This window comes from Parambassis ranga, chromosome 2 (assembly GCF_900634625.1).
Source record: "Parambassis ranga chromosome 2, fParRan2.1, whole genome shotgun sequence".
Classification (NCBI taxonomy): domain Eukaryota; kingdom Metazoa; phylum Chordata; class Actinopteri; family Ambassidae; genus Parambassis; species Parambassis ranga.
In genome coordinates, this window is record NC_041023.1 from 28,946,537 (window position 1) to 28,974,201 (window position 27,665).

Genomic DNA, 27,665 nt, shown 5'->3' on the forward strand with positions numbered 1-27,665 from the left:
AGAGAGAGAGAGAGAGACGGTCTGTGCGTGGGTGTGTTCGTACAAGAGGCTCTGTGTGCGTAAGGGTCGATGTGAGATGTATGGGAAATGTTTTTGGTTAGTGTGTGTGTGTGTGTGTGTGTGTGTGTGTGTATACAGTGTAAAAGGGAATACACACTAATGTGAAAAAGACAGAGAAGTGATACTTTTGTCAACAAACACACATTAAGGAACAAACTACACACATTAAGTACATAGAGGAAGACATTAGAGGAAGTGGACAGTGCTGTAGTTGACAGTGCTGCAGGTTAGGGTTAGGGTGGAACTGTTAGACGCTATAAACTAAATTTACATTCGGAGCCAAAAACACCCTCTTTAAAAAGAAAGGAAGAGCTCAGAGCATTATCTGAACTGACATTTTATTGCAGATCAAAGTCTGCTCTGTAAGCTGTTTGAAAACTTTGGACTCCCATCATGATTAATTCATACTTAAATAATTCAAACCAATGCAACAGCAGTCCACTAAATACACTGGACATCACACTGAATGCTTTTACTGCCTATAGAGATGGCCACTCAGCAGATAGACTGGCAGCTGCACACTGTGTGTGTGTTGTGACTTATAGCCACAGTGTAATGCACAGATCGCTGCATGAACCACTGAACTGCAACCTATGTGCAAAGACCACACTGCTTAGTACACACACACACACACACACACACACACACACACACACACACACACACACACACACACACACACACACACACACACACAGTACACACACACACAGATACACACAGTACACACACACACACACACACAGATACACACAGTACACACACAAACAGACACACACAGTACACAGATTGGACCCTCCCCTTGTAATAAGGAAAAAGGGTTTATTATAGCAAAGTTGACCGGTCAAGGCCAGATTGTTTCTTTCTTCTTCCTGGGAGCATAAAACACACACACACACACACTGAAGCGCCTGGAAAAACACAGTATGCCCAGCATTCACTAATCACTAAACATGTCATCAACTGTCAAACACACACACACACACAAGACTCTCTCTCTCTCTCGCTCTCTCTCTGTATGTGTGTCTGTGTGTGTGCGCCTGATCAACCAGCTGTGACCTGCAGTAAATGTTTAAATGTTTTTTCTTACCGTCAGTGTTTGTTTAAGGACATTTTCTCAGGAGCCAGTCACATGAACTGAAGAGTCACCCTCTTAGAAGTTTGTGTGTATTTTTATACCATTTTATATATATATATACACACATTTCTCACTGTGATGTCATACAGCTTTGACTTCCTGGTTACTGTTAAAAAGGACATTGTCTTAAAAATGAATTAAGGAGCTTACACAAACAACACACAGAGCACGCACGCACGCACGCACGCACGCACACACACACACACAGTGTGTGTCTGCAGACTAATATCAGTGCTAATCTGAGCTGTGCAAACAGATGAGGAGAGAAAAAGCCGCTCTCAGGCCGAAGGAAACAGCAGCGGGAGTTACACCTGTGAGCCCACACAGACCAGTCTGAAACTGCGGCCTCTGTTTACACCTCCACATGATTACACTAAACACAGCCAGGTTGCAACATCATCTCGCCACTGCACAGGAAGCAGTGTGTTTTTTCCTTCAAGTAAACAGTGTCCATTCTTTTCTGTTTGTCACAATGATCCTTCTCTAATTCACCTGAGGCAGTTTCACCAGCTCAGGTTGAGAGTCAGCGCTCGCCTGTATTTACCCAGCGTTCCACTTCAGTAACGCCCTGGTCACAGGTTTTAAACTGCTGCTCATCCAAGGGCAGCTGAAGGTAACTAAGAGGCTGATGGCCCAATAAAAGAGGAAGAAGAGGGAAAACAGAGAGAGGGAGAACAAGAAGGCAGGCACATTAATATAAACAATATATTAAGATTAAGATTAAGAAAGATTAAGAAATCTTTATACCTTCATGTAAAATGATTGATTCAATCTGCATTTTACAAATGTTGCTTTTAGCACAATACCTTAATCGGTGAAAGTTGCACCTTTTTTCACTCACACTCACTCACAGAATTCATTCAGACTGAATCTAACGTCGGATTTATGACTATACAACTACAACCATGATCAACTTTCACTCAATATTAAATCAAGAGATTCAACCAGAAATAATCTAGATTTTGGAGGATGTATTAACAAATTTACATCTATACTACTTTTACAAGCCACCTTAGGATCATTATGTAGTATGTGCATGCACACACACGCACACGCACACATGCACACACACACTTTTATTGGGCCTCTGGAAACTCTCAGTCAGCTAAAACCATTATGTAATAGGCAGCTATCTGAATAAGTGGTTGACTCTGCAAAAACAACCAGTTTGGACAGACGACGAGACAAAGTGATGTTTAATGTTTGATGACATCACTGTGTTATTGTGTGTCTGTCTGTCTGATTATAATGCACATTAAAAACCATGCTGGGTGTTATTGAACTGTTAAATGCCGCTTTTATTTGCTTCTTCATATGACACTGTGAACTACTCTGGTTACAGCAGGTGGAGCAGCGACCACTTCCTGTCTCATGCTGTGGAACAACCCATCAGTTTGACTTGGTTCCACTGTGATACAGCATTAGGCTGGTTTTCTGTGGTTCTGTGGCTCATGCTGTGGTTCAGATAGGTCAGTTTATATAAAGGTTGTTTTTTTTTTAAAAAGTGCTTATTTGTCATATTTTGTCTTAACAAGAATATTTTACAGGTCACACTACAGATGATACTACATAAAATGATACTGAAAGCCTTTAGGAAGTCAGATAAGGCTACATAAAAAGAGGTTGTGGTGAATAAATGGGTCACACACCTTCACATCGGGCTCTGATCTGAGACCAAAAAGCTGCTTCAACATGATATTTTTCAGACTTTGTTGCAGTTTTTGCTTTTAGTTTGTTACTCGAGCTCTCAAAGTCATACAGACACACTGATGCTTGTCTCTATTATGAGTGTGAACAACCATATCAGCCATTCCAATTTGGGTGAAAATAACAGCTAATAGTTGACAGGACTGAGTCTGTACAGACCTCTGTGTTCCATAAATCTCTTGTTTCGGTGCTGTCCTGTTGTGTTGTGACACAGCTTAGAGATGGCATGCAACCAGTGGTGGAAGAATTACTCAGAAGTGAAAGCTATAGTTTAAAAAGAGCCTCAGTTCACACAGTCACAGTCAGTTTTTTGTCCCCCATATTAGCATTAATGCCTGTAGGTGTAATATTGTCTAAAAATGACACATTTCTAGTCCCCACAGCTGAGCGGAGGATCAGACACGATGTAGATTTATTGAGGGAAATGGTATCTGGAGGTTATTTTTGGAGCATTTACATTGCACAGAACTGGCTGTTCTCTCTCAGTCTGCAGTCTGTGTCTGAGTCCTCTCACCCACACACGACCCTCCCCTCCCTCACCCCTCATCTCTCTCGGAGCGCCCTGTCATTTCATTCATTTCATCCTGCCTGAGAAAAAAAATCTGATGTTACTCCCCTACTTGGTTATGATGGCAGGATGAATAGACACTGCAAACAAAAACAAAAAGTTCTATTTATTTTCCTCTTTAACTTAAACGTATGTTTATCTGTGTGTACGTTCTTGTGTTTCTTCATAAATGTGTATATTTATGTGTAATTTGGAGTGTTTACACATAAATTGTGGATGTGTATCTCTTCAGATCTTGCGCGTATTTCTGTGGGCGTAATATTTCTGTCATTAAAATCAGCCAAAGAATTAACATGCGTAATTATTTCCTTCAGGTGGAAGCCATTCTTGTCCCTTAGCCTGTCCAAACTCCATTCTTCTCATGTCTGTGTTTTTTCCTGCCACATTTAGAAAGAATGTTCACACGTGAGCAGGAAGGCATCCTTCTATTATTCAGTGCAAAACCCCAGTATGAGAGAAATCTGTGCCGAAAGGGGGGTGTGTGGGACCCGGCAGTTGATGGTGTGAAGAGTGTGTGAAGCTGCTGAGAGCCAGGCCATCTGAAAAAATACTGGATAAATATTTATATTCTCATCTAGCTCTTTACACTCCGTTTTCTTGCACGTTTTACTAGTATTCCAGATTAAAATAATAAACAAAGCTGCTTCACAAAGATGCATAGTGTGCTACATTGTTTTGCAGTGCAGTATTCATATCATAGCAGGAAAACTGCATTATGGGAATTTATTGTTATAATGTACCGGGTAAGTCTCACTTTCCTTCCTCCCTTCCTTCCTCAGGACTCTCTCTCTCTCCTGGCTGAACGACTTATTTTCATTGTATCCATGGCAACCGATAATAAGCACAGATTCACACCTCACAACGAGCTGATTCCTGATTGGCTTCTGTTGAACATGGCCTGGATAACAGGAAGCGGGCTGTGGCGTACGCAGTGCCATAAATCCTGCAGTAGATCAACTGAAGTGGTGGAGCCGTGTGGAGAGAGACAAGTACTGCAATAACAAAACACAAACACATCTTCACTGATATATTCAGCTAGGAAAGTTAGTTAAATATAAATTATTTAACTCTATACTCACCATGATCCAGTTTCAGGTTATTGTTACTACTGAGTGTAAATCCAGATCTTAAGCCTCATCCTGGTGAAGGATCCCTCCTCTTGCTGAATGTTCTTAGACTCAAGAGTTTTCCATCTCAGAATGCACTTTTGTTGAACCTCCTTTCTACCTGTTGCTGTGCTATAAATGCACACAACTCTCTCTTTAGAGATGCAATAAATAAACTTTTCCTTTTGTCAAAATATGAGCTGCATATTAGCAGTAATATGATTGTCTCTGTCTTGGGAAGGCATCACAACCTAAGGATACTTATCAATACTATACTATACTATACTATACTATACTATCCTACCCTACCCTACAAACTATACTACACTATACTATGCTATACACTATACTATGCTATATACTATACTATACTATACCCCTGGTACAAATGTAACATTTTCCATGATCCATGTATCCAATACTTGGAATAAATCTAAAAACCGTATGGTTTTTAGATTTATTCCACTTCACCAGTTGTAACTTGTACTCTTATATACTAAACTTATTCATTGACCCAGGCAAGAATTTCACCGACTCATGAGGATGTCCACTTCCTCAAGATCTGAATTCTGTCCCAAACACTGTATGTAAAACTTGAGTCAAGCCATTAATTTAAACAACTTTTATTTATTAAGTTTTTACAAATAAAGTAACAAATGTAATTGTATTGTAGCGCAAAGCGCAAAGTTTTGTTTTTAATATGAAGCTTGAACACTCTATACTTAGTGCAAAACATACCGTTAAAGGCTGCCGATGACTCCCTACATGTATTTTTTGTTTGTCTTTCATCCTTTTATCCTTTTTTTTTTAATTGAATCCAAAAACCACTTTTGTACAACATCAACCACAACACTGAAAAATGGAAACCACTGAATTAAATTAGGTGCCGTCAGAGACATTCAAATGGCACATAAAACAAGTGAGAGTTTAAACAATGAAAGCATCGGACAGCTAATCAAGATGGTGAGAAAAAAAAAGTCAGTAACAGGAACTGTCGCTGTGCTCAACACGACATTTCACAGAAACAAGCTACGTAAAAACAGCAGAGATGCACTATAGGTGTGTGAGTCTGTGTGTGTGTGTTGGTGCACTGAAAGGCTTTTTTTTATTTTCACAAGTGGGCACTTTTATAGTAAAAAGCATAAAGGGTAAGCGAGTCCTGAACAGACCACACACACACCAACGGACAACTATTGCTACAACTGTATGTGTTCCACTTCACAATAAAAGCACCTGTGCTGGAAAACAACCAATCCTTTCACAGTAAAGTTCCTCCACCACTACTCTAAACAACTTCACAATCCTCCAGCAGGGGGCGCCAAACCATACCCAGAGCTTGATAGCATACTGTAGGAATATTGCATTGAAGCCATTGCACTTTCATTTTATTTATGCAGCAATCAACCTCATCAAACTTCAATCATTTGAGGCTCGAGCAGTCGCAAAGTGAAAATCCAGGATGTTACCTGGCAACCACAACAGCTCCAGTGAGTACTGTTTTTTGTGTAATAATCCACTGACTAAGTCAAATGGCACTGACTTGGGTGGCATCAGAACTATAAAGCAAAGTGGCTCAATGATTATTCACAGCTTCAACCAAAATGTCCTATTAGTAGAAAAATGCTGCATTACTGTTATTATAAGTGAGAGGTGGAAAAAACTGGCAAAGCAACGTTGTTTTGCACAAATCTTACAAAGTAAGTGTAACCCAGAATCCAAATAAAATAACAACTCTGTACCAGAAGACAGGAGAGGGTCTTGGATTTCATCGCCTACCACCATCATCATCATCATCATCATCATCACCACTGTGCTCACAGACGTTGTCACAAACACTGCAGTGCTCTCACATTAAAATATTTGTTAAAGCTTACTTCTTTTTTTTTGGTTATTTCTGTGAATAAAACTTAATCCTAATTGTTCAGCTTCATAAACTTCCTTGAAGATTGATGGCCGCTAGAAAGATTGTACACCACCTCCAACTCTTTCATGGAACTGTCTTTAATCCGGATTTCAACTAAGAATGGTTATTTTATTATGGAAAATACTGTTATGCTAAAGTTTTTTCTTTCATCTCATTAGTTTTGAAATAGGCAGGTGTAGCAAAATATGGTGTCACTTACATGGATTTAGCAACATCAGCTGGAAAACACCATTGTGGCCATGATAATGAGGAGGTGAGATTTTTGGGTTCCTGTGCACACAGCCAGGGCTTGTTTTTTGATCTGATGGCCACAGTGTTTCACAAGCCAAATCTGAAAATAGAGCCCCCTAAAGGTCATGGCAAGAATTGCTTAATAACCCTCTGATCTAGGGAGAAAGGCGGAGCTGTGTGAGGTGTCAGTGCTCCCTCAGCTTTGGCTTTCAGGCACAGCTAGAGTAACTGTAGCTTTAGCCATGGCTGCTACAATCATGGCAACACAGACTGAATGACAACCACAGGCTTTTTACAAAGAGCACTGAAGGGTCACATCATCTGCAAAACAAGTTAGCATACGGAGGTCAGCATTAACACACATTGTCACTGTTCCCTTCTAGGAGCCCCATAGGAAAGAGAGTAGAACATCATGGCCCACCACACATTTCTTGGATAACTATTCTGGTCACAGTTTAACATTTTCATGCAAATTATATCAGCTGATTTCACAGGAAGGTTTTGGTATAAAATCTATATCGGGAACATTAAAAGTAACGCCAAGTCCTCTCCTCTCCTGACTGTGTATGCTGCATCCGGGTCAGTGCCTCTTAAGTACAGAGTGGTCCAAGCTTCAAAATACAATCTTCAATAAACTCCCTCCATAAAACTGAAAAAAATACAGCAATAGAAACAACACTGACATCAAATGGCAGCCATCTCAGGTCCACCACAAACACACACACGCCACTATTACTGCAGGCTTCCTCCACTAACCAGGTCCAACCATCACCACTGTTCAAATGTGTAACCCAAATCCTCGAACCCCCCCGCCTCCTCCCTCTGCCCACCAATGAAGAAGAAGCAACAGGAAGAATGCAAGGCACTAGTAAGTTCCCCTGGTGTTTGCCAGAGGCTCTAAGGATGGGGGGGAGTCGGGAGGAGCAAAGAAAAATAAAGGTTTTTCAAGTACATTAAAATGGACACCAATAGTTTGTACATTCACATTTATCTAACAAACCCAGGGGAGAAAGGGAACAGGAGGGCTATTTAAAGTGTCTGATATATAAGTACTGTATTAAGAAAAAAATAGCTAGCTTTACTTTATTATCTAAATATCAACTATCCCACCTTTCACTCTGGTTTGTCTTTACACGCAGGGCTCGGAGGTTGCTTTCAACTTTCAATTCAATTACGACGAACAGAGTCTGCGGCTGATCGGTTGTGGGTAAGGCATTGGTTCTGAAGTTTGTCCTCTACCAAATGGATGGAAGGACACGTATTGAAAAGAAGGGTTAATCAATCAATTAGTCTCTGCAGAAAAGCAGTGAATTGAAAGTGAAAGGACCCCAAACGGGTTTCTGTATGTTTTTTTTTGTTTTTAAACCTTGTGATATTTCACCCTAAAACTAATGTTGTCCAACAACATTTGCTAATAACAAACAACAATAATCACAGTGTCTCCACATCGTACAGCGATGTGCATGTAAATAACAGGTCCATTAACAGAACACAACTTTGTTTTTTGTTTTTTAAATAGAATAATAATCATTAACAACAACGATAATAATGTACATTGCAATAATTTCAACCCGAATGTTGAAACCATACTGATTTGTGACACAAGGAGTTGGTTAAACAGCTGCTACGCCTCCAACCAATGTGTGAGTGTAGTTATGTGTATGCAGAGTGTGAATGTGTCATGAATTGTGTGTGTGTGTCAGACTGCTAGCCGGGGGCAGCGAGCAAACAAAACCCAACAAAATAAACAACAAAATGGAATCATCGCTGACATTCTAAAAAATAAACAGACGCAAACTGTACAAGGACTCTGATATTATTCTGATAACAAGGCCACTTTGTCACGCTCGTGTTTGGGCTTTTTTTGTTTTTAACCTCTACAAGGTTTCTGCTGTTATTGCTTCAAATGGCAACAGAGAAGGACGAAAGAAGAGGAGGAGTTGTGATTGTGAGGAGGCATTCGGTGCGCAGAAGAATCTGTTGGGCCTGCTGTATTAACTTATGCTCCAGTGTAACAGGAAACACGCGAGGTGTTTGACTTTCTTTCCTCCATCTTTTTTTCTATGTTTTTAAAGCAGAGGGGAGAAAACACAGAAAGAGGTGCAGCTAGAAGTGCTGTCCTCACTCACTCGTTCTTAACATCCTTTGTGCTTTGATGCTGAAAACTTCCTGAAATATTCAGTTAAACTTAAGATGGTTTTAAAAAATCTCACATGTTCTGCTTCTGTTTGATGAAGTAAAACAACCAGCTCTCCCCTCTAAAATGAGAAATTACTGGGCTAAATTTGGATTTTGTAAAAGAGCAACATCACACACCACCTCCTCCTCCTCCTCCTCCTCCTCCTACTCAGTCTTATGTTTGTCCACCACCACGTCATGAGGATGCTTCCTCTCATATTAGAGCATGAAATGGAACATGTGTGACCCAGCCATAAGAGCCCAAACACATTTTGACCCCAGTCTCACCCTGTCAGATCCTCTTTGGCCTTTTAACATTGCACTCATGAGTCTTTTCCTTTATCTTTGATCGTTTTGGCTGACTGTCACAGGCCCACTGCAGACAGAGGGGGTTGCAGAGCTGCATTTGAGACAGCCTCTCACACACATAGATGTAAGTGGAGGTGAGCTGAGATGGCAACCTATGCATTTATTTTCCTGCATTCCCGTTTTTTTTTCCTTTTCTCTTTTCAGACACGTCAGCTTCCAGCCGCTCTCCACATTCCTTCAGTTCTCTCCAGTCAAGCAATCCAGCCCAAAACTCTCCACTCCAAGCCGGTGATTCAAACCATCCATCACCCCCCCCCCCCCAAGTCCTACGTGGTCCTCAGGTTAGGTCCTCCTGGGTTACTGACTGACTTCTGCAGAGTGTTGGTCAGATGGAACGCCTGGAGCGGCCCCTGCCCTGGAATCTGACCCTGTGGGGTGGGGTAGGGGCCCAGAGGCTGGGAGGTGCTGACCAGCAGGGGTTGTGTTGGTACCTGGTGCGAAGTCGGCAGGCCGTGAGCTGGACCAGCCCATTGTGCGCTGTAGGCAGCAGTGGGGGTGTAGTGGATGAACTGGGGGGGTTGGGGTTGTGGTGGAGTGGAGGAGGCAGGTGGGTGGCATAAAGAGCCCTTGCGGGCAGCCAGAGAGGTAGCAGTGGTGGGGTTCGTGGGGAGGTGGGCTGAACCACCTATGCTGCTGGGACATAGCTGGCTTGGAGCCGAGTACTTCCTGCCTAGACTGGCTGACTGGATGACCTGCCGGGTGTGGAGACATCATTTTAACACTAAACTATGACACCGTAAACTCATTTTTCTGGTGTGTCTATTTGCACCCAGGTGAGAATAGTCACACAGTCAAAGTTTTGGCTACTGAAGGTGCAAATAGCACTATTGGCTACAGGTGCTCCTGTCCTGTTATATGTGCAAATAGCCACATGCCACAGATGAAATTAGCATTGTTAGCTAATTTATGTGCTAAAAGGCTAGTTGAACAATAGTGTTACACTAACCTCATAGCTGTGTCCCTGTGCTGGAGCCGATTGCAGCTGTTTGGCACTCCTCTTACCCTAAAAAACAAGAACATTTGAGTTATTTATAAATACTATAAATGGGATGTTTTTTTACATGTTTGAAATCCACTCTGTGTACTGTGTAATACAACAATTCAGTTTACTGAATGTTTTTTGGAAGGCTTTTCTCAGAGGCTGCGGTGAGGTCGTCAAACAAACATTTTTCTTGGTGTTAAGATTTACAGTCACAAACTTGAGCTCCAGTGGATTCTAAAACGTCTACTGCAGCCAGCTGTTGTTGCATTTCCAGACAACAAAGGGGCAAACATCAGCTAATGTTCCCCACACACACCCAAAGTGTCACATGGAGACTCAGCCTCTCTTAACAAACCAGGTTTCACAGTTTATATCCTTCCCACTATCAGCCGTCCTGTCTGGTAAACTAATAACAGGAGTGGGTGAGTCACTGCTGGAGGGACGTCCTCTGTCATTATATTAAATCAGATAATTAAACTAGGAGGCAACCTGTGAAAGGTTCATGGCATCCCGGGCCCAGTTGTCCACCAGTTTATGGAGGTCATCAGTGAAAGTTCCTTTCCTCTGGTGAGGGGCAGATATGTTGGGCGGTAGACTCTGAGAACCCCCCTGACTCTGACCCAAACCACCAGAACCGCTCACTGCATTGGTGCTGTTAGTCCCTGAGAGAGAGAGGGTGGGAGGAGAAGAGCAAACTGATGTGAGACACTGTCTACAAACAAGTTAAATCTAAATGTTATTCGAATGAATGTGAATGCAGGATCTGTCTTGACCATGAGAAAGGCAGACAGCTGTTGTTGAGGTCAGCATGGAAATAATGATGATGAGGAGGAAACTTTTGCACACTCTTCTGATAAACGCTGACCCTGTTTCTGTCTCATATAAAGGATTAGTGATACACTGGGCAATGTGAAGCGGACATGCTCAGCAACGTTCTCGTTTAGGCCAGCACAGTCCTGCAGTTCCCCTGTGTACCACTCATCTGTGAGCTGTAATTCATTTCTCCACCATTAGATGGCACTCAAGCTCTATATAACAGCAGGTAGTATGCTTTTAGCAGCCTCTCAGCCATCAAACTTATGACAAATTCAAGAAGAAAAAAAGCTCACACTGCAAACTGGCCAGGCTCCCTGCTCTACTGTGAAAGATTATAATGATCAAGTACCTTCATCATACCATGTTCCAAGGATTCATGTAAGTCCCTCAAGCTGAGGGGAAACCACTATACACTGACAGGCTAATACCTCAGCTTTGCATACACACTGAGTAAGATTCTGCCACAGAATTTAAGAGTTGGCTTCAAATCTAGATCCTAAAAACTGCAGGCAATGCCCCAAAACATCTTATTTTTTAAGCAGGAATATCATAAATTCTTGTTTTCCTATGCAAACAAAACAAAACAAAACCATGCCGACAAAATGAGCACGGGCATGAAATATTTACATGTCTGTTCACAACAATTAGAGACACAATATACAGGGATTATCCAGTAGGAATGGATCCAACAGTTGGTCTGACAAAGAAAAACTGTCATCATGCTAAACAAAATGGAGGAAAATAAGAAATGAAGAGATGCTGAGTCACGACTGACTGACAGCATGGAATTCTGGTCAGTGTAGTGTAGACAAGCCATGACAAGGGGGGGGGGGGCAGAGTAGCAGCTGTTCAGGTGTGTTAGTGTGTCTTGTGTGGGTGAGAAAGTAAGAGAGCTTGCAGGTGCATGCAGTTTGAATCTGCTACGGCTGCTCATTTCAGTCATTTCACACTGGATTTCCCCACCGAACCTTTATCGCCAAAAACATCTTCAACAAAATGCCAAAATGGAACAGCTGAAATAACTGAACTGATATCAAATCTGGCAGGAGGAGGTCAGAGTTTAACTCCACAGGGCGTCAGTGGGCAGGAGGAAGCGTGGGAGAGCAAGTGCAAAGGGTGGGTGGGGGTGGAGGGGATGAATGAAGGGAGGGGAGGAAAGACCAAAAAGAGTGATAGTTACTACAGAGCTGGTTGCAGGGGCAGACTTTTTTCACCATCTTCCCTGTGAGGCCCGGAAGACAACAATCGGGATGATTGGGAGAGAGTCAGAGTTAAACCACGCCCACAACACCCGAAAACCAAACAATGCATCTGAGCATCAGTCGATTAAAAAAACAACTTCAGCTTTGGGGTTGACATGCCCGATGACATCTTAAAACCTGCCACACAGTGCAAAGAGAGCCCTGGGTCCACAGGAAATAAAGGAGAAGTCTGTCTGTGGTGACATTCCTGCACCAGATCACCAGGCGAGACCCTATGATCCTAGAGCTAGCACCACTAGCAAGCTAGCTAGTGTTGTTTTGAGAAAATTGGTAACTGTGATGTTTCTCAGTGAGGTGAAGTTTAAGCATTTTTCGATCCCTCTCTTTGGTCTAAACTACGTTAGCATAGCTTCCATTGTTTGTTGTTTGTGTCAGCTGTGAGAAATGACCAACTTCTTTTAAAGAAGTGCAGGTGCTGAATTAAAGCCTGCTCATTCGACAGCTACGGAGCAGAAACCATTTAATCCTGCAATATCAACATCGCTTTAACCAACCTTACTGTGACAACAGTGCTACAACTCCACAGTGTCCTTGCCTGTGTGCTGTGGCTTTAAGATGTTTTGGGGTAACCAACGCCTGGTTCTGAGACCTCTCCACAGCTCACAGGTTCTGTGCCAGAACTGGGTCCAAAATGGTGTTCAAAGTGTCCTTTGTGCATCTCATATTTGTTCACTTCATCAGACTAACAAGAATTTTATGCCAATTTTAGAAACATTACAAAGAAAAGTTACAAAGACCCAGATCTGTCTCTCTCCCGTCTTGGTGCAGCTGAGACAAGGGGAGGAGGGGGGCAGGTGAGGGACAGAGGAGGTGAAAACAAAGAATAAAGTGAGGCTGGGAGGGCAGAAAGACGGGAGAGAAAGGGTTTGAGCTGCAGAGGGTTCAGAAACAAAAACATCTCTTCATCAAGCGAAAACATTTCAACACTACAGATCATGATTATAATACAGTTAAAGAAAAAGACAGAGGCACAGATCTGTGCCTGATTACATTAACAAATGTCCTATTACAAACAGGAAGCTCAAGTCATCAGGTCTTTTCCTTCATGTAAGTCTGCTTGTTTAAACAGGTTAGAAACGAAAGCAGCCGGGATGTAAAATTTAGGTTAATATGACATGGATCGTATGGAGTTAGCCTGACATGCTGCAGGCTGCTCAGTGCTAGTTATTATGGACTTAAAGCCTATTCGAGTGTTAACAGTTTTCCAGGGAGCATTAGTCAAATGGATGAAACTTGCGGTTTTCAAATTAAAGTTTAATTGTTTTTTTCAGTCATGGGATTATCAGCAAGTGGCCAGAGGAGTCGCAGTGACGTCCTGCAGCATAAAATCAGATCATAGCTGCTGACAGCATGACAGAAAAACAAGATTAACTTTATTCCAACTGCACAAGTTTGTTTGGTTGCAGTGTCAACAGATACACCAGCTGCTCTTCTGGTGTATTTCTGACAGAGCAGCTGCTCAGCCGCAGCATTCTGCAGTATTAACACCACCAGTAACGGCATGTGCAGAAGAAATAAAAAGCCTTTTACACAGTTTTCTGTGCCCTTTGTTTTAATTATGATGCAGTGATTTATTGTATTTGACATGATGATTATTTTCCCGCAGTCAAAAGGTCAGCATTAAATGTGATGTTGAACGATGACTGTGTCAAGGAAGGAAGGAAGGAAGAGCTTATCTCTCAATGCTTAGGAATACGACAATATTTCAAATTTTGGCACATGTCTAAACGACACGGTCCATTTGTATATCTTCTGATCATGCAGGTAATGCTGCCATTGCTTTTGTTTTAGGAGCATTCTTTACACATGAGTGCATGTATATATTTATATTTGGTGCTGTCACCACTGTTTATGTAACACTACCTCTTGAAAATCAACAAGTTTTTAGATAAAAGAAAATTGTGATGCTGACCTTTTTTAGAGGGTGCTTTAGGGATAATACGCACAACTGCACATAATCAGGAATATGAGTCAAATGCTCATCTTCACTAGTCAGGTAAATATCTTTGTTGGAATAAACTGATGTTGTGTGCATGTATGCATACTGTTTTGTGCAGCAGGGTTTCATCTCTAATTAGGGCCCTAATGTAATTGTAATGTATTTTTTACTTGTTTCTGCAACATGCTTGATACCTAAGCAAATTTTCAAATCAAATCTTTTTGGAGATCAGATTTCTACAGGACACTGGTGATATCAGAAGCAGAGAGTCTTCTTCCATCAAAGAAGAAAACCCAAAGGTAGACAGGATGACTTGACGGATATAAGAGTAAAACAAAACAAAGAAAAAAACAACAAGAATAAAAGTTACGTAGGGATAAAAGAGAAGAAGAGCAAAGAAATAAAGCGTTACACACAAAGAGCCAAGCAGGGCGTACTCAGAAAGCGCGTCCTCCTGCCGCCAGGCTTGAAGGCCAAACGCTCCGAACCCCAGCTGAACTTTACACAGCCTGAAGAGAGGGAGGAGGAAAGGAGAGAAATGAGGATGTAAGGAGAGGGGTGAAGGAAGGAAGGAGACCGAAGATAGACAGCAGACATGACAGAAAAGGATGAGAGGGAAGAGAAGAGACACAGAAAGGATGCTAACAGTGAGTTAGCCGTCACACTGTTTTACACATAGAAAGACAGATCTTTTTGTTGAAAGGGAATGAAGATGAACCAACTGCATGCATTCTGTGTCCGCATGCGGAGCTGCTTATAGTATCAGTTTAACAGTTGAAGGGGCGACTGATGAGGCCTGCTGCAGCCTGGAGCTCTCAGCGGCATGCCTACCTGGGGTGGGAGCGCACAGGCTGGGCACAGAGAGTGCTGCCTCGCTGGTGTAGGCTGAACACAGGTTGTCACTGGAGGGAGAGGGTTTGAGGGGCTGGAGCAGAGTGCTGCTGCCTGAATCTGCTAATCCTCCTGGGGCTAAAAGAGCCAGCTGGCCGGGGTACATAGTCGGGACGCTCTGGGCGGATAAAGTGCTGCCTGGAGATAGCACAAGGCACGGGCAGAAAAGGACAGGGCAGGGACAAACACAGAAAGCAGACACACACACACATAAAGATAACGGACAGACCCGTCACCCCAGACATTTACACAGACACCCCCACCCACCAATACACACATACACACAGAGAAAAACAAGGAAAGCAGTCAGAAATTTTCCAGCTCCGAGCCTGATTGAGCGTACACCCACATGCACGTGTAAACAAGCAGAATTACACACACATATGTGCACACGGATGCATAAACACAGAAAGGGTGTTACGTTAGAGTAAATGTCTTTGACTGTCCTGGTTGTAGTGGACTTAAAAAACATTCAACTGAATATTTTTGTGTTCTGAAATGCCAAATTAAAGGGTCAGTCCAAATAAATTACAAATACAAACACACTTTTGTATCTGATGGTATTTTATCTTTTTTGATGAACTGAACCTTTAATATAAATATTCAAACACACACCCACCTGGCTGTAACGGACTTTTGCTGCCGTGCGTGGAGCTGGTTCTGGACGATTTGGATGATTTGCTTTTAGTAGGTCGCCTCCTCCTGCCAGTCAAAGCTATAATTGGAGGCATCACAGCAGCTGGAGGAACCTATACCAATAGAAGGATTGTGGTTTTTGTACTGTAAAGCTGAATATATATAGTTATTTTTACAGACGTTGATGAGTCACCTTTCCCAGCTTGGTGAACAGACTGTCTATTTCCTCCTTCTGGCGGGAGTGGAGAGCCTGAATCTCTCGCATGTGCCTGGTGGTAAAAAGATGTACAGAAAGTAAGGAATAAAAAGAAAGATGGAAAGTTATCCAGGAAGTGCTGAACATCCCTAAGACCCAACATACTTTTCTCTGAGGTGGTTGACTTCCCGTTTAAAGTCATCATCCTCAAATTCTGAGTCGTTGTCGCTGCTAATGTAGGAGTTATTGAAGGAGTTGTTGTTAAGACTTGGCAGGGAGGCTTTATGAGAGGAGTCTGGGGTCAAAGCTTTCCCCGCATCGCTGGGTCCGTTGGCAGCCTGAGTAACAGGAGGACTTTGAGCGGAGTCGAGGTTCTCCTCCTGAGCACGGCTGACTGAGAATCTGCCGACACGGGCTTCAGTGCTGGTGGTAACCTGAGAGGAAATCAATAAATGTTTAATGAGTTCTTTTTAAGGAGGGTAGAACAAAGAAGGCAAGAGAAAAAGAGCAAATACCTGAAATCGCCCGATGGTAGTTGTAGGCTTAGGTGAGGGACAAGGTGAGGTGAGAGGGGAGGGCTGGTGGGATCCACCAGGAGTCCTTTGAGGGGGTCCATCTACAACATCTCCTCCTTGTACACCTCCCTTTCTCAGTGGAGACGAGGAGTCTTTGTGCAAAGTGTTCTCCGGGCTGGAGAGACTGGAGGATGACGAGGAAGAAGATGAAGTGGAGGAGGTGGTGGAGGATTCAGTGCAGGCTGGGCGCTGAGCAGCAGGCTCTACAGCAGCTAGAGAGACCTAAGCAGGAAGACGGAGAAGGATGTCCTTCACTGAACTCCAGATCTGTCATATGAGCTACTCATGTGTGGTGTGTGGGGTCACAATGGCTTTTACCCTAAATCTTCCCAGTGTAATCCCAGATGCAGGAGGAGCAGCAGGAGAGGGTGCAATTTCTTCCTCCAGAGAGAAGGGAACTAAAAGACAGATTATAAATCATTCAGATCATATAGAACCACAGATAGAAAGAATTACATGTTAGTGAAATACAATGTACATACTTGGTTGACCCACTGAAGGTACACCACCATGAGAGGCCTGAAACCAGCATAGAGAGAGAGGAGCAAACAGGTTACCACTGACTAGTTTCACTGAATTTATAAACCGTTTTCATATGTGTCAGTTTACCTGCGTGTGTGAGCTCACAGGAACAGTCTCTGGGCTAAGTGCTCTCCTCAGCTGGGCATCCAGGTCTTCTAGAGGCTGCTGGGACTGAAGATAATCACAGACCCACTGTTAGACATGCATAATATAAGCAAACACACACAAGCCTGGCCACTGACAAATGGTTATAGATAAGCCACACAGATCAGCCTAAAGCACACACACATACACAGTTTCAGTTTTTGACTGGTTGTCCTCAGGTCTTTAGGTTCTGGCTGAGAAACAGATTACAGATTCATGACTAAGGGTGACTAAGGCTAGCATTACAGTGCCTTTACTGGAACAGAGGAGACCATGGCTATGCTAACACTATTTTTTATCTGTGTGCTTTTGGTCATATGTATACATGCAGGTATGGATTCCCTGTGCAAGTTATTTATAAATTTGACAGCAGAGCGCACAGATTATGTTTCAGATTATCCTTCATATCAGGTTTTGTGTTTTAAAAGGTGTGGTTAAAAGTAAAAATAAAGAGTAAACTACACTGATTTATTTTATTTTAAACTTATTTACTGATTTGTTTGTTTTGTTCAATTGTAATTAAAGGACCAGACTGTAGAGTATAGTGCCGTCTAGTGGTGAGGTTGCATACTTCAAGTGAGGAAATAAAACACAATGATTTGTTGTTATAGGTATGAATATTTCTGCTAACAGAACAGGCCCTGGGATCTGTGAAGCGTCTGGAGACAAGTTCGGTTGTAAAATGTTACACAAATAAAACTGAATCCCCCCCTGGATACACTGGTCCTTATTAGCAAGATATTTTTACTGAGTTACTGTAATGTGGAGGCAGTGCAGAGCCTTTCATTCTCTGGAGCAATTAACCACAATTAAAAAATAAATCATTAAAATCAAATCCCTTGTGAAGTCCAGCTGCGGCAGGATTATCTTAATCAAACAGGATGAGTCTCAGCTCAGGAGAGTTACATAAGAGCCGAGAAGTGAATGCTGGAACGTGGCAGGTCAGATTTTTCATAAAAGAGTCATATCTTTCTATTCAGTGTGCTCGTCTGCTTAAAAGGGGTGACTATTTTTAGACTGGAGCATTCACAGCCACAACAAAACAGTCTAGAAATTAAAGTCAGTTCTTTCTCTGCCCTGCAGAACTCTGAAGTCTGTTTCGTGTTCATCCTCTCACTCCCACTCTCTATGATCCTGAAGTGTGTTTTCTGATATCATATATTTATTATGGAAGACTGTGAAAAATGAGCAAAAGCACCATTCAATCTTCAAAACTAGATCTAATGCAGACGGACGGAGAGATAAAACATCACAAATATTGTAAGCATCCTTTTGCAGTCTTAAAAAAATGGCAAGAAAAAAACACCTGTATGAGACAAGGTCCAGGGAATGATGGCAGGAGCTCTGAAGGAGGAGAACTGGCCTGATCCCAGAGAAGGAGATGTGAGGAAAAGACAGGAGAGAGGATTTGTAGAGGTTACAAGAACAGTGAATGTTAAGAAAAAGGAATTTTCATGCCAGATGAAGGAAAGTGGGTGGAAACATACACATAGCTCCTAAACTATATCATCTCTGACCTATTCAATGTAGATCAGCTGTACAGGTTCACCTAAAAACATGCACATGCTCTTCTCTCTGGCCACATTTCTATGTAATATAAAACTCACCGGTACCCTGGATAAGGGGGTTTTAGATGGAGTGGTCTGGCCTAAGGATGGGGCAGGGATGGCTGTGGAAATTGAAACCATTAAATCAGTAAGCAATGTTAAAAAACACATTAACCAATAGATCAACATATTCTATTGCCCACCAGTCTGTGCAGGGTTGGAGATGGGCGTCCCCGGGCCCTGGATTGGTGCAGGTGACCCCAGCGCCAGGCTGGAGGGAGGCTGTGGGGGGTTGGCTGGCTGGCCAGAGCTAGGTGCTGTGGCAGAAGTGAAGGAGGTAGAGCAGGGGCCTATTGGAGACGATGTGCCTCCCGCAGCTGCTACAGAGGCAGGGTCACCCGCTAATATGTCTCCCTGCGTGGATGTCACCACTCCACCGAGGTCCATGAAGAGAGACCGCAGCTTCTTGTCCAGAGCTTGAATGTCATCCGGTTTGCCTTGAGACTCACAGGATGCCTCACACCTGAGAAAAACACACAAATCACTTACTACCACTGGGTTTAAGATGCACATTTTTACTGAACTTTCCAATAGTACCTAAAAGCATCGTGTGACGAACAGACCTAATAGACCTAAATATGTGTGATATTTATTCATTTCAAAATTTGCCCACAGAAAATTGTTTGCACTAAGATGATTCTGTAAAAAACTTAAACACTCTGGGTGTCTTAACACAACAAGTAAGACATGATTGTCGGTTCACTGATCACAAAACAAAAATTAAGTGATTATTTGGTTGATTTTCAGGCCTTCTATGGTTTCTACAGCAGAAACTGGTGGACGCCAGGATAGAAAGGGCCTTTGGTCCCTTCGAAAATGTTGTACATACTGATTCCAGTGTATTTCAGTTTGTGTTAAATCAATAATCAAAGGAGTTTCACCACCTCTCACCTTGCATCACATTCCCCACAGTGCACGTGTGTCTGCCCAGGCAGGGCTGCTGTCTGCGGCTGGGAGTGGACCAAAGTTGGCTGGACTGAAGGAACATTTGTGGTCACTGGCTGGAGTCCTCCAGCAGATGTAGAGGAGGAGATGGGACAAGTGGGAGTAGGGTGGGAGGCAGCAGAAAGAGCCAGCTGTGGACCTGGGATAGCGGTGGTGGGGATGACAGTAGAGGAGAGGCAAGGAGTAGAGGAGGAAGTGGGAGGAAGTGATGGATGATTGGAGAAGACTTCACTAGCTGTAATACTGGAGGATGGAGGGGAGGATACAAAGGGAACGGCCTGGGCAGGAGAAGAGGTGAGTAATGAAGGAGTGATGCTGGAGACGCTGGCTGTGGGTAAAGTGGGAGGTAGTGAAGCGGCAGTGACAGCAGAAACTATTTGGGGTTGAGACTGGGTGAAAGCCTGAGGCTGGATTTGTGCTTGACCCTGGATTTGCACCTGTGTCTGGGGCTGGGACACAACCTGCATCACTGGCTGCGAGAGTACCTGTGACTGAAGGATGGCCTGATTCACCACAGGAGGAGGAGGAGAAGAAGAACAAGGAGGGCTGAGACAGACAGGGTGCACAGACGAGGATGAGGAAAAGGGAGACAGAGAGGCATCTGGGACCTTCTCCTGCGTCTGGTTTAAATTAGAATGGACAAGCCCAGCAGTAGTATCCACAGCGGGAGCGAGTGGGCTGCTCTGCAAAGGGACAGAAGCTGCTGCAGGCTGAAGAGGAGGGTGGGTGGAGTGAATGGAGGCTGGAGCGGTGCTGGGTCCTGGATCAAAATGATTTTGGGTCTGTTTGAGTTCAGTGAATGCTTGCTGTAAGCTGATTGCTCCTGCAGACTGGGACAACACCATGCCTTGGCCTGGAGTCTGAGATGGAGCTGGAGGATTAGAAAGGAAAAGGAAAAAATAAGTGACTGCTAAAATAACTGTTAGCATGCACATACAAACTGTGCTTACCTGTTTCAGCAATAGGCGCAGGGGCACGAGAAGGAGAGGCATGAAACATCTGTTCCTTCAGTCTGGCTTCAGGTACGGGGCTGACAATGAACCTCCGACCTGCTGAATGGACCACTTGTGCTGTTGCACTGGGGGAGATCTCTGAGAAAAAAGGGCAATACACAGCCTTTGTTAATGTCTCTCATAAAACAATGTGCAGCTACAGAATGTCTGCTTCACATGAAAGGCAGCATTGTAGAAATTGTAAAATATGTTACCCGGCATAGGGGCAGATATGGCAGGAATCTGCTGCTGTGCATCACCTGCCATCTGTAGTTTAACAAGACAACATGCTGTAAACACTGAAAGGTCAACTGTGACTGATGAAGGTGGAGAGTTATGTGTTGTGTTTACCTGACTGCTTGTGTCCCTTTCCACACCCTTCTCATCAGCGTTTTCGATCACCTCTCTGACCTGCTCAATGAACGACTCCCTCTCACTCTCCAGGATGAACTCACTCTGGACCTGCAAACACAGACACACACTTCAGAGACAAGATTTAGACATGCATTTATATGTGTGAATAGCAAATGTGTTGCCAGAGTGTTCTCTCTATGAAATTATACGGCAACATGTGTGTGTGAGCCAGATGAGGGCCCGCTCCATGAAAGTGCAAGGACTAAAGCAAAGCAATTATGAGCACTTCAGTGGTTTCACTTGACAAACAGCAGATAGCATGTGGGCTAGTATGTGGTCCAGACATAAAGGTTCCATGTTATAAGCTTTTAGTTAATGTAAGGCTCTCCACAATGCGTACACTAAATGTCTTAATTTTGATTTACATTAACACCAGGAAGAGGAGAAGAAGAGAAAAATTAGAAGAAGAAAAACAAAAAGTAGAAGACAAAAAAAGAACAAAAGAAGAGGAAGGAGGAGGAGAAGAAGAACTACAACAACCACAACCACCTAACCTAAAATCAGTGAAAGTAAAATGTATCGTGAAAATGTGTACCATGATTTGTGCGATCTCCTCAGGGTTGTCTCCATCTAGGTCGAACCTAAAGGTCACCATCTTCCTGTTGTGGGTCTCCAGCTGACACTCCGCCACCCTGTCTCCTCTGTTGGAAATCTACACACAGACACCAAATAAACACACAAGTATGTAAAGAAATACCATGACATATAAATAGTGATTACTATTACTATATTACTATTACTAGCAACTCGTAACTCTATGGTGTTAGGGAATTTATTGTTGAAGTATAGACGTGCTATTACATTGAGAACATTGAGTTTGGCTTTGGTAGTCTTCTCATGGCGCGATCGACTCCGTACAGAACGTCTCTGATGTCTCTTGGTAGAGCGGCCTTCATGACGACCTCCTCCTCCTCCTTCGTTGCCATCACTCAGACCTGAGGTCTCAGAGTGTCCACTAGGGAGTGACAGCAAGTCCGAAAACGCATCACAATAATGAAAAGTAATCAGAAAACTTTATGAGGAATGTTGCGTGCATTGTATAAGTGTATTACCTCTCTATAGATGAGAGAACTTGAGGCGCATATAGTTGGGACTGTGACAGCTCTGAAGACTGTGAGGCAGACTGAAACACACATATATGCACATAAAAATGTAAAGTATGGTAGATATCATAAGAAACACCAGAACTATTGGGAGGAAGGTACGTACAGCAGGAAGCATGAAATATAGACAAAGTAGAGAAGAAAGTCCAGCTAACACAAAGTCTATAAATAGTCTGAATTGAAACTGTGAACGCTGCAGAGGGTTATTGATCAATACTATTACATGCTATTTATTTGCAGACCAATCAAATCTCTTGTCTGCAGTTTTGACAGATGGTTTAAATTTCTCGCTGGCTCCAACAACCCAGGAAAATTCTTCCAACAATTATAACCTGATTGTATTTTGCTACACTCAAACCAAACCACACAAGCTACTCAAGAAGAAATTCTTGAACCAGAATGGAACTGCTGTCTGAGAAGCTGCTCACTGTCGCGTTCTATTATCAAGAGGAATATAGGCAGAACCGTGTTAAAGAGAGTGGAAAATACTGACAAAATCTACAGATCTGTATTTTATTTATCAAAATAAAAATGTCTGAAACTGTGATTGTAAAATTTTGGGAACACAAAATACCATACACACTGAACCTTTGTGACATGACATTTGGTAAGTTTGACTGTCCATAACCAGTACCTGGGAAGGGGTTTCCATGGGAGTATCAGGCGGGGCGGTGACTACACTGATGATTGGCACCACTGTGGCCAAAGGCTGAGACACAGGTGTGGGCACAGGAGGAGGAGGAGCAGGAGGAGGAGGAACAGGAGGAAGAGGAGGGGAAACAATAGTAGGCACCACCCCAACAGGGATTGGCGGAGGAAGGGGAGGGGAAGCCACGACTGACGTCGGCATAGTAACGGGAATAGACGGCAACGCAGGAGGGAGGGTCACCAAGGAAACAGTAGAGGTAGACGGAGTTACACTGGGCTGAGAAGGGAGGACAAGAAGAAGAGAGTGAAGAAAAAGAGAGGGAAAAGAAAGGAGAAAGCAGAGGATGAGTGGGAGGAGGGGAGAAAAGGAGGGGAGCAAGATCACAGGCCGGATGGCGGGGTAGATAAACCCAGGAAGTGATCAGTTGTATGGGGGGGACTTGACAACAGGACTTTGAACTAAAGCTTGACATTAGATCTCATTAATGAAACTATCCTGCTGGTGTCTGAGTCTGGTCCATTAGTGACAACAAGCTATTAAATGAAACAACAAACTTTGCAAGACCATGCACCCACAAAGTTCTACACACAGCGTGCATGACGGCTTCCAAGATGGGGGAAGCAAATTCTTTTCACAATGTAGATGGGCAACTCTTCCTAACACCGTAGAGTAAACTCAATCCATCTGTGCACTGGTAATAGAACATCACAAGACGTGGTAGCAGAAACATGGATAGGGCTTAACATGGTAACATCACTGATATACACCTTTACTTTCTCGCATTTCATATTCATATTCATTCATATTTTCCCTGATGCTGCTTTCCCTGCTCTGGTCCTAGAAAAATTACCCATCTTCACTTTAATAAAATTTGCTGTTGTATTTGACATTCATGCTTTTAATCGGGTGGTTAGTAGAAGCATATGTGGAGAAAACTCAAACCACTTTAAGCTAAAGATGGAACTTCCCGAAAACTGAGTGATATCTATATTCTGCTAAAACAAAAACACCAACCAAAATCACACTGATACACACACACACATATATATACACAAGGATGGACAAACAAGAGAGTTACACATAACAAAACAGTACCTGAACCAGAGCTAGCTGAGCAGCTTGATACAAAAAATAAAGGTGTTCAATGCTGGGGGATGGACTGAGGTCACACAACTACACACATCACCAAATCATACAAACATCGAAACAAACCCAGGCAGCATGCCCACGAGCCAGCCAAGAGAATGTAAAGAAAACCAGAAGAAACAAACTGAGCCGATGAAGTGTCAAAAGAGGAACATGCAATAATTACACACACAGAACAACAAAACAAACATTTATCGATGCAACTGTAAATGTATCTCCACCATCACTGTGTTTCATTTAGAAAACTTGCTGGGGTGTGTAAGGGAAAGTGCTTAGTAATGTATTCTAACCCTGAGGTGTACGCAGAGAGTCAGTGTTCTGTGCACACATTCACATCAGCACAGATATCATTATATAAAGTATACAGGTTAAGATGCATTTGAGGCACCTTGCTTGGGTGTACGAGGAATGTGTTTATTAGGTATTGTGCTCTATATAATTTATAGTGTTTACATAAACAAAACAAAAAAAATAAACTAAATTGTCATACCTGTGTGGGTGCCTGTGGCAGGGTTGTGTGTGTAGGGCTCTGAAGTAATGCAGTACTCTGACTAGAGGCCACAACCTGGAGATGAAACAAAAAAAGTGAAGACGGACGAGGGGGAAAAAAAAGCAAAGAAATAAAAAACTAGAAACTTTAAAGCACACGAATGCCAGTAACTTTGTTGTGAACATTATAACAAACACTAGAAAGTTCAAAGATAGTGTGTGTTAACAAAAATCATCATTATTAATCTTTCTTCAAAGCCCTTTGATGTAAGCAATAACCTGAGTAAAGTTTGGCTGTGGCTTTGTGAATGTTGTGTAATTTTTGCAAGCCATACTGCAAAAAAGATGTATGCATGATGAACACGCTCAAGGTGTCATTAATCAGCCTCCAGTCTTCCAGTCTGATTTAACACCCTTAAGATGTGCCGAACAACCAAAACTCAGCCTGTTGCCAGACACCACAAGACATCCCCAGAAGTCCTGCGTCTGTGCCCCGACAGGCCAGATTGGTTTTGGTAGAATGATGAGACCTACATGATTTTTGGCTGAGATTTTATTGTGTAACCCCGCAAATGTAATCATAGAACATGAATAAATTCCAGATTATTCCAACATAAAATATTTGATCACTTAATATCCAATTTATTGCTCAATCATATCAGTATAGAGCTGGTTTGTGCTGGAAGGGAAACACTGTTCATCAAAAAGACTGTGCTATTCCTGTAGGCCAAGTGCCAGCCCTGTGGGAGGGGATCCCTCGGAGGCAACAACTTCAAAGAGGAAGGCGATACATGAATAGGCAAGAGGGTGGAGATGTTTATGCAACTTATCTTTATGCGGTTAAGACATTATGGGAGTGGTGATGAGAAAGGTGATTAAAAATGAGAGGCAATTATTTAATACCTGTTGGGAGGTCCCAGGTGGAGCTGGCTGGTTGGTGGCAGGGACCAAAGGGGGGCCTGGAGTTGGCTGAGGGATGGGAGCCTGAACCTGCTGCTTGGAAAGAGATGTAGAGAGAGAAACGGACAGAGAGGAAGAAAAGCGATGTTGCAGTAGGACATAAAATAATGGAGAATGAGAAACAAAGAGAGATTAGGGACAAAGAGAGAAAAAAAGAAACAATCAGAACATGTTTGTATTTTCCAGAACAAAACCAAACATGAGTGCAAACACCAGACTAATGATCAGTTTTAAAGTCTCTTCTTGTGTATGCACTCATGTACACAGACACACTGACCCATTTGGAAAGACATATATGCAACAACTATGTATGCATATACACAACACTTGTGGTGTAGTATGTACAGCAGTACAGGCACAGTACTGGGGTTAGGCAGGGTGTAAGTAGGATTGTATTTATTACATGCAAGTCGGATCCTAAGTGATTGGCAGTGACAATAGGTGTGTTATATTGTGTAATCAATGAAGCACAGAGAAGAAGCTGGAATACCGACACCAAAAGTTCAAATATTCAACTAAAGCACTTCCTGCTGTTTGAAATATTATCCTAAGATTCCACAAAAATGTCACTTACAGGCCAGACTTCTGCCAGAAACATGATTTGTAGGTGTTTCAGAGAGAAAATATGTAAATATGTGGCAATAACCGGCACTCGGCTTGCTGTTTTAAAGTAACTTTGAAAAAGTCTGATATCAGTTTCATAATCCTGCTAAACTTTACCTTTAATACTTCTAATAATCTACAGTCCCACAGCATATGGACAATTAGGACCAATCTATTGATGACCGAACCCTTAGAAGGCCGTATACAACCCTATACTTGTCACGAAGCTGGCCCACAGCAAGTGTGGAGAAAGCTTACACAAGTATCGGTTGCACACTGCTACCTACCTTTTTTAAACATTAATTTTAACACAATGAGGAATTTAATGAAAAAAACATGAAGAAAGATAAGGATAATTATATAAAAAAATACTGACAGAAAAACAAAGACCAAAAAGAAAGACCAGTGGTCAAAGTAAAAGAAAGAAGACAGCACAGACAACACTGAATACATCAGCTTTCTAAGGGTTTAAAGACTTTCACTGGTGACCTTTGAACCCTGTGTAGGAAGTCGATTTTGACAGTATGAAGATCTCTTTGGATCTTCATCTCTTTAATTCACAACACAAAACAACAGAACAAAATCAAAAATATACAAAAAAAAAGTTACACTGCTTAGTTTGTCTAAGCCCTCTCACTTTTGTTGTATGTTTCTGTGTGTTTGTCCGTGCAAATCGACAAAGTCTTCCGGCCTTAACAGTTTTGTTAAAAATCTCAGATTTATAATATTATTTATGTCCTGGAATATCACAAACTTGTGTACAAATGGATTCAAAAGGGTGATGCTGGTGCAGACTTGTGATAGACAATTACCTGCCATGTAAGGACTTTGGATTTGCACGAGTAATAATTCAAGTATACAGGCACATGGCATACCTGCACAAACACACATTTCTCATATACGATCATATATGAACATACAGACAAAATATTACTTACTGAAACTGACAAAATAACTCAATTACACAACAAACAGAAAAGAGAGGGCTTAGGAGCTTTGCATAAAAAGATTATACACCAGAGAGCGTCTCAGCTACGACCTTCCGAACGCTACTTAAAATAATGACTCATGAAATTAGACGTTTCTGTTCTTTCCAGGTTGTGTCTATAAATAACACACTGTGTCTACAAATCATTCTGATGAAGGGAAGCCTGTCACAGAATGGGTAGTGTGAGACTCTCTCTGTGGTGTTGATATGACTGGAAGAGGTTAAAATCACAACCAAAAGACTACATGATGACAAAATAAGCATCAGCTGGGGCATCTGGGTCAGCAGGGTTTAAAAACAACAGGGACTGGTTTAACAGCCTCTGGGTCAGACTACTAGCATAAATTAACTCCAGCTACTTCTGCTAGAATGATTCTTTTTACATTATTTGATCACACATTCTATGGGATGTTGAAAGAAGACATAAAGATAACATATAAAATGATTATCCATAATTATGCAATGAAATTATCCATCAATCAGCAGCTTTTTATCTAATTTAAACTAGTAACTGACCCAGAGGTG

At 42.4% G+C, this 27,665-nt stretch overlaps 1 protein-coding gene across 3 annotated transcripts in view; it reads right to left on the reverse strand.

Moving 5' to 3' along the window:
• Positions 1-5,186: 5,186 nt before the first annotated feature.
• The window catches only part of wnk1b (WNK lysine deficient protein kinase 1b), a 73,225-nt gene continuing 50,746 nt past the window's right edge, over positions 5,187-27,665 (reverse strand). For all 3 annotated transcript variants that reach the window (XM_028397426.1, XM_028397419.1, XM_028397434.1), the window contains 26 exons: positions 25,493-25,582; positions 24,591-24,665; positions 22,940-23,230; positions 22,255-22,325; positions 22,004-22,157; positions 21,738-21,854; positions 21,140-21,250; positions 21,004-21,055; positions 20,747-20,887; positions 19,743-20,667; positions 18,995-19,314; positions 18,852-18,913; positions 18,551-18,607; positions 17,188-17,271; positions 17,061-17,097; positions 16,897-16,976; positions 16,519-16,800; positions 16,169-16,437; positions 16,001-16,076; positions 15,791-15,920; positions 15,112-15,309; positions 14,697-14,789; positions 12,260-12,301; positions 10,753-10,925; positions 10,228-10,284; positions 5,187-9,973 (listed from right to left, as the gene is read on the reverse strand). In XM_028397426.1, coding sequence (XP_028253227.1) covers positions 9,548-9,973; positions 10,228-10,284; positions 10,753-10,925; positions 12,260-12,301; positions 14,697-14,789; positions 15,112-15,309; positions 15,791-15,920; positions 16,001-16,076; positions 16,169-16,437; positions 16,519-16,800; positions 16,897-16,976; positions 17,061-17,097; positions 17,188-17,271; positions 18,551-18,607; positions 18,852-18,913; positions 18,995-19,314; positions 19,743-20,667; positions 20,747-20,887; positions 21,004-21,055; positions 21,140-21,250; positions 21,738-21,854; positions 22,004-22,157; positions 22,255-22,325; positions 22,940-23,230; positions 24,591-24,665; positions 25,493-25,582 — 4,413 coding nt within the window. In that variant the 3' untranslated portion in view covers positions 5,187-9,547. The remainder of the gene's footprint in view (positions 9,974-10,227; positions 10,285-10,752; positions 10,926-12,259; positions 12,302-14,696; positions 14,790-15,111; positions 15,310-15,790; positions 15,921-16,000; positions 16,077-16,168; positions 16,438-16,518; positions 16,801-16,896; positions 16,977-17,060; positions 17,098-17,187; positions 17,272-18,550; positions 18,608-18,851; positions 18,914-18,994; positions 19,315-19,742; positions 20,668-20,746; positions 20,888-21,003; positions 21,056-21,139; positions 21,251-21,737; positions 21,855-22,003; positions 22,158-22,254; positions 22,326-22,939; positions 23,231-24,590; positions 24,666-25,492; positions 25,583-27,665) is intronic.